Raw genomic sequence first — 6523 nt, 5'->3', positions numbered from 1 at the left:
ATGGATGCCTTCAGTTTTGATTTTTGTGTTCAGAGTACCGAGGCAAGTGACATAGAGCCCTCTATCTTGTCGGAGCCATCCACAAGCAGTGCAGATGGGATACGTCCCCAAGTGATGTGAGTAGGCATGAAGGTTGCGCTTTTTTCATGTTTTCATGCCATGAACTTTGCATGTGCATTCAATTTATATTCTTAGCTTTTCTGTACTTCCTTCCCACTGAACAGGAATAATGTAGATGACGATCATGGAATCCGGTATTCCCTTCCTGACTTTGGCGCACTCCATTTCTTGATACGGCGTGAAACGCCCATAACAAAATGTGTGTTCAGGAAAATTGTAAACACCCTGTTCCAGTCGATGGTCAAGCTATCAGTGTGAGTTGCACATGATTATGTGTGTTGTCTTCGTTACGATTGCCTAGCACCGCTTTGATATCCAAGGATGGCATGTGCAAATTGGAAGTGACTCCAGGGCCATTCCAGCCAAAACCAGCCAGGGGTGTAGCTCGACCGGCTTAGATTTCGGCGGAAAAAAATTATGTGCATTCGTTTAGGGGTGTGTATGTAGGATATGTTCTTTTTTTCTCAAGATTTTGTTTTCTTAAGCATTGAGGTTTATGGTTTGACACCCTGCTTGTTATTTTTGCAGTAGCTTGTTCACTGCCTCCTCCACCTGCTAGTTTGCAGTGCATGTACTTGTGGCTTGGTGAGCGCAGAACATTGCTTGCATCGCCTGTTTTGTGAGATACGTCTGCACAGTGCGTGCATGTTTACATGTGCTTTTCCTTCTGTTAGTTATAATGGTCACATAAACTGTAAGAGTAATATTGTCATAGAAATAGTAAGAGAACAAGTTCATGGTGCCTGATCAAACTGCTCTTGACACTCGCCACTATCATATCAGGATACTTTCTATGATTCATCACTAATCTCCACAAAAAGGAAAGCACTTGATTAAAAAATCAGCTTGGGGCTCCAGCTAATAGGCATAGCTTGTTTTACATTACCTGTTTCTTGGTATTTTTGCTGCCGTTTGACTTTCTTGTAATGGACCTCCTCATAGAAACCCAAGTCCATCATTCTATGCCAAAGCTGTAACATTGCTCCTGGAACGCTACCCGTCCCTAGCTGACGTAATAGGACAAGGGGGTGTAAGTATCATGACCTGAGATGAGGCTGCCTAATAATGATTATTGCATGCATTACCTGCCCATAGTGCATGCATGTTGCCAGCCTGAATCTTTTGCATGCTGGTGCCAGGCCGTTAATAGCATGTACCACATGTGCAATCCACCTTCATTTTGTGTTGTGGATAACACATTAATGCAGCTTCCAGAAATCATGTATGTCTATAGAGCCCACAGTGTGAGATATGCCCAACCAACATTCAGTGGAACTAGCAAAATTGATCAATTCTTTGCACTACACAGGTTGCTGCATCAGGATTTTCCGTCAATAATTAGCCGCTGCAATAGATTGCGGCAGAGTATCGCCCGTGGTGATGAATCTCCCCATTCATCATCTCATAGCAAAGTTGTTGTTGCTGTTACAATACATTGATAGATTGAGGACTGAGCTCGTATGGGGTATATTGGAGGTAGTGGGGAGAAAGACTTTCACCTCGTTTTTTGCCAGAACTGCTCTGGGGTCTTCCTTTAACATACATCAAAGGGCTGGGTGTGTCTCAATGTGGCTTAGATTTTCCATTAAGAAATTTTTTCATTTGTGGGAACCAATTTTTTTAAAAATGGACTTTGAAAACTGCCTAGTCAACCTTTTCTTTAAGGAACAGAAAATCCACTTCGGATACCAGTAGGCCTACCAAAAGCTTTGCTGAGAAGTGCGACTGAAATAGTAGGGAAAAAATGTGAAAATGCTGCGTTCGTCCTGTCTGCCTGGTTGTCTGTGTGACGCGAGGACGGAATGTCTCTGCCTTTTCCTCTTGCATGATTTGAATGCTTTCACGTTAGCTTCGGTGACTACAGTCTCATCGTAAATACGTTCCCTGATAAGTGTGTTTCATTGACGCCTATGGTATGAGATACGCTACGAAAGCAGGTCAGCCTTTCACACTGACCCTCAGCTTTTCCCTTTCTCCTCGTGCACCTAGAACGGTCTCATTCGATTGCTCTCACATAAGGTACTACAACAACTGCATGTGAGGTCAACGTTGCTTCATCTTTTGCACCGTAGTGTTGTGGCAAGTCTGCAAATACCCCCGTATTGCTGCTTTCCGAGTGGACAGATGCTTTGTCACATGCTTTCTCCAACCTTTTCTTTCTCTTTTGGACAGAGGGGTACTGTCGTAGCGTATATCCATGATTTGACTATCGACAAGCAGTGTGTTCCCCTTTCATTTTTTTTTTTCATTTTTGTTCGTCTTTTTGTATCTTAATTTGAGTTTTGGTAATTTTGTGCAGCAAGGACAACAACAATAACAATTAAATGCGGGGACATTCCCTCCTTGTGTCGCACCTTGGCGCCCAAATTTTTTCCGACAACCAGGCAGGCGAGCTGAAAGCAGCATTTTCAAAATTTTTTTTTTACTATTTCTGTTACAATTCTGGAGAAAGTTTTCGGTGGGCCTGCAGTTATCTCAGGTGAGCTTCCTATCTTTGGAAAGAAAAGGTAAGGTTGAGTAGGCAACTTTTGAAGTTTATTTCAAAAACTAGGTTCCCATGCTGCACCGGTGCTGCTTTGCACGATGGGGTTTTCTGAAGTTGTCTATTGCTGAAAGACTCGCAATGCTTAATCTAGTATCTCCTTGGTCAGAATATTTTAGCACTTTAGGTAAAACACTGTATAAATACTTTTAGTTAAGTTGGTTGACATGCTGCAGGTCTCCTACCAGTGCAGTGCAGTCCCTGACGCCTTTGCTCTCATGCCTTACAGCAACCTACATGCTCACTTTGTTGCACACCTTGCTTGACAGTCATCTCGTGCCCTTTTGGTTGCTTCTCTTAATAGGACTCTTGGTTAACATCCCTGACGAACAAGTTCAAGAACGAACGCCGTAAAATGCTTGACAACGAAAGAGTCCTAGCAAACAAGGCAAAGTATGGTCGACCGGGAAAAAGGAAGAGACCGGAAGATGGCACCAACAGTGCTGAGGAAGAGCTGAAAAGGAGGAAGTTGCACAAAGTTAGCTTGTGCTTACTAGACCTGATCATTTCGCTATTCTTTTCTCCTTTTTATTGTCTCATGGGAACATTGTCAAAGGCGTGAGAGGCGCGAATAGTTAAGTGAACCATGTGTGGTCCGTTGCAGGAAACGAGTGTTCTCATGGTGGAGGGTGAGGATGCCAAGAGTATTGCAGACCACGAGGAGTGGCTTGTAAAGGAAGACAAGAAAGCAGCCCCTGATGAGGACCAAATAGATGTGAGGATGGCAGCTACCGTCAGACAGCGAACAGAAGCTGTTGTCAGCCTGCCAGTAGCCACAACCAAAGAAAAGTACCCTTACCTGATGGACCCTGCAAGGGTATGTGCATTGTAATTAGTACTTCTTTGGTGTCCTGATAAGCTTGAACTTTCTTTCAGTTTTTCAACGAATGCAAGAGGCGGTATGGGCACCACCCATTTGAAGAGACCCAGAGTACACTGCAGCGTGTTCGAGAGCTTGCAATTAACGGACGAATTAAATGCAAACCACACCTGCGCGACCTGCTCCTTGCTGATGGTGGACGGGAGGATATAGGAGAAAGACGACGAGCACGTAAGTGTAGCTAAGCAAGCAATAAAAGCAAAAAAAAACTATAGTTTTGTGTTGCAAAATTAGTGCATTGGGTACATATCTGCTCTCTTGTTGCAGTTCGTGTTATCTCACTGAAAATCGTAGGTTGAGTTTCCTCTTTGGACTTTTCCAGATCTCCTTGCTATCCACGCCCTTCAAATCCTGGGTTCATGTGTAAAGGACTTCGAAGTAATAAAGAACATGTTCATGCAATATGTAAGTATATTCCACTCATAATCATGATCACAGTTCTGCAATTTGCGCCGATTCTTGGAGTACACAGTGGTACCGGTCAATCTCGTCGTACTTGTAATTATTGTAAATGGAACAATATCAGTATTTCCTCCAGGAGATAATACATAGATGTGTATTTGTCGATATAAAGACAGACGCCTTAGAGGTGGAAGGTTGAAAAGCAGTGATGGCCACTAACTACTTCTACAGTAGTTTAACTATAACTACTAACTACTTTGTGATTGAGTAGTTTAACTAGTAGTTCAACTACTTTTCAGGGGAGGTAGTTAAAACTACTTCTTTAACTACTGCACTGTATTTTAACTACATCTATAACTACTTAACGTTGTCCATCAACACCAATCCCATTCTATAGTGTTCTTGGACACCTAAATAGAATCACAAGCAGCGATAAAAGTGAAGATTTAGTACACATGCACGGCACAATTGCTCTGCACCTCCGTTCTCATCAAACAAGTAGCTCAAGGTAAAAATCGGAAGCACAATCGTGCCGTAAAGCTTGTGGCAAAATCGGAAGTAGTTGGCGCATGCAGTAACCTAACTACTGTAGTTAACTACTCGAAATAGTAGTTTAACTAGTAGTTGCCACTACATATCTGCAGGTAGTTGATAACTACTTTTTAACTACAATCAGGTAGTTTAACTACATGTAGTTAGCTACTGGCCATCACTGTTGAAAAGGCATGGTTATAGTCAACTGAGCGCGACATTCAAGCGAAATTCATTCGCAGGCTCGTGACATTACCAGGTTATCTACCAACCTGGAAAACTGAATTATCAGAGAATTTTGATGCGACTGGAAAAGTCATGGGATTGTCAGGGAATTTGCGAAAAAGGCAGCTGAAGTAAAGGAAAACAGCAGACAAGTGCCGTCACGATGCACAGTGAATCACCAGCTCTGATGAGTGGTCGGGAGGTCATGGCGCAGCAATTTTTACGCAAGTAGCGGTTCGCCAATGCGACAAGCTCAGAGGCAGAAAAGTAGGGCAGTCTTACTAATTTCTCAGTCAATGATCTGTTTTGTGAACAATCTGTATCAAAATGTATCAGCGGCCACCAAGTTCCCTTTTGTTTTGGTCAGTGAAAACCACCTGGAAAAGTCAGGGAATTTGAAGGCTACAGTTTTGTAGACACCCTGATTGCACAAAGTATCTCAAAAGCTGTAGACCAGGCATCGTTTTTTTTCCTGGGAATGTCCAGCGACATATTGATATACTATCAATTTCCCATATCGATATAATATTAACTTTATCGATATTTTTATCGAATCTATGTGGAAAATTCTGATAATTTTGCACATTTAGTAATTGCACAAGAGTCGTAAAAGTTTGCACTTGAGCAGAGTTTCCGTTTGGAACATGCCACCCCTTTGCAAATGGGACCTGTACGAACACCTCAGAGAACATTCGTCCTGGGTTGATAACAGTTCTCAAATTGGAATGCATATTCAGTGAACAGCGAAAGAGGGACTGGGTCATATATTTGTGTACTACAATTGTACTCAATGTTCAAGGCCCCACAATTCACATTGTATGCATTCCTAAACATATGTTCTCCCTTTAATAGGATACACCAATCCCAGCAACTCCTTGCATCATGTTCACTGGCAGCAGCATCGAACAAGCAGAACATATGCACCTCTATGTCGACAAGCAGCGCCTCTTTCGAACAATCGATCTTGAAGAGGGCTTGGCTGCCATTGTTGCAGCCTATTGGTTGTTTCAAATTGTATACAGTTCCAAGACGTACAATACTCTTTGCACCCTGGAACAGCTTTGTATCAAAGTGAGTGACTCTCGTCCACGAAGCCCTGTGATAAAGTTTTTTAACAACTACGGAAACGAGTTTGCTAAGACTTCCAAGACCTAAACCTTTTTGCTATGTAGGCGACTTGCAGTGCGTCGACTGAGTCCTGCATGACCCACAAAACAGATGTCCATTTTGTCAAGGACTTATTTTTCTTCTTTGGTGCTGAACCCTTACAAGCGTAGGACGATTACGATTTTGGTAGCAATGTAGCCATCTAGTCAACATACCTTGCACTCCACATTGCATTGCTTTTCATTTTCATTTAATATTTTACAAAGGCTTCATATTCCATTTAATTGCATTTTCTTCACTGATATGTGTACGTGTACGTGTGCCAATAAACGAAACTTTGCCTTCATACCTTGTTCCAGGCATATTCCTCACATTGAGGCACGCTGTTGAGCTGGTCGGGAACCCTTCCCTAAACCCTCGTCTGTGGAGCAGCATCAGTCATCCGTGGCCTGCCAAAATGGTTTCTATGGTCGTCTGGTGTACCATACATCTCAGATTATTCAAGGCAATAATCTGAGGCCTTGCAAGGTTTCCATAACCAGCATGCGCAGTTTATATAAGCTATGCAACAGCCAGCTCAACAGCAGTGCTCCGATGCTGCATCCGATACACTCCATTGCAAGGGTGTTTCTTTTATAAAACACCCCTTTCAATAAGTGTTTTTGGCACTTTACACCTTATGGAAAGGGTGTTTTGTGTAGATTACACCATTTTGG

The 6523-nt window shown here is 42.6% G+C and overlaps 1 protein-coding gene across 1 annotated transcript; it reads left to right on the top strand.

Moving 5' to 3' along the window:
• Positions 1–5855, top strand: LOC135383139 (uncharacterized). The gene is made up of 5 exons (XM_064612742.1): positions 1–42; positions 2967–3140; positions 3267–3377; positions 3837–3947; positions 5553–5855. Exons 1-5 carry the CDS (start codon positions 1–3, stop codon positions 5853–5855), a joined length of 741 nt encoding a protein of 246 aa, XP_064468812.1.
• Positions 5856–6523: the final 668 nt, after the last annotated feature.

The sequence above is a fragment of the Ornithodoros turicata genome, chromosome 2 (assembly GCF_037126465.1).
Source record: "Ornithodoros turicata isolate Travis chromosome 2, ASM3712646v1, whole genome shotgun sequence".
In the NCBI taxonomy this organism is placed as follows: domain Eukaryota; kingdom Metazoa; phylum Arthropoda; class Arachnida; order Ixodida; family Argasidae; genus Ornithodoros; species Ornithodoros turicata.
This window is presented reverse-complemented; position numbering and strand designations above follow the sequence as displayed.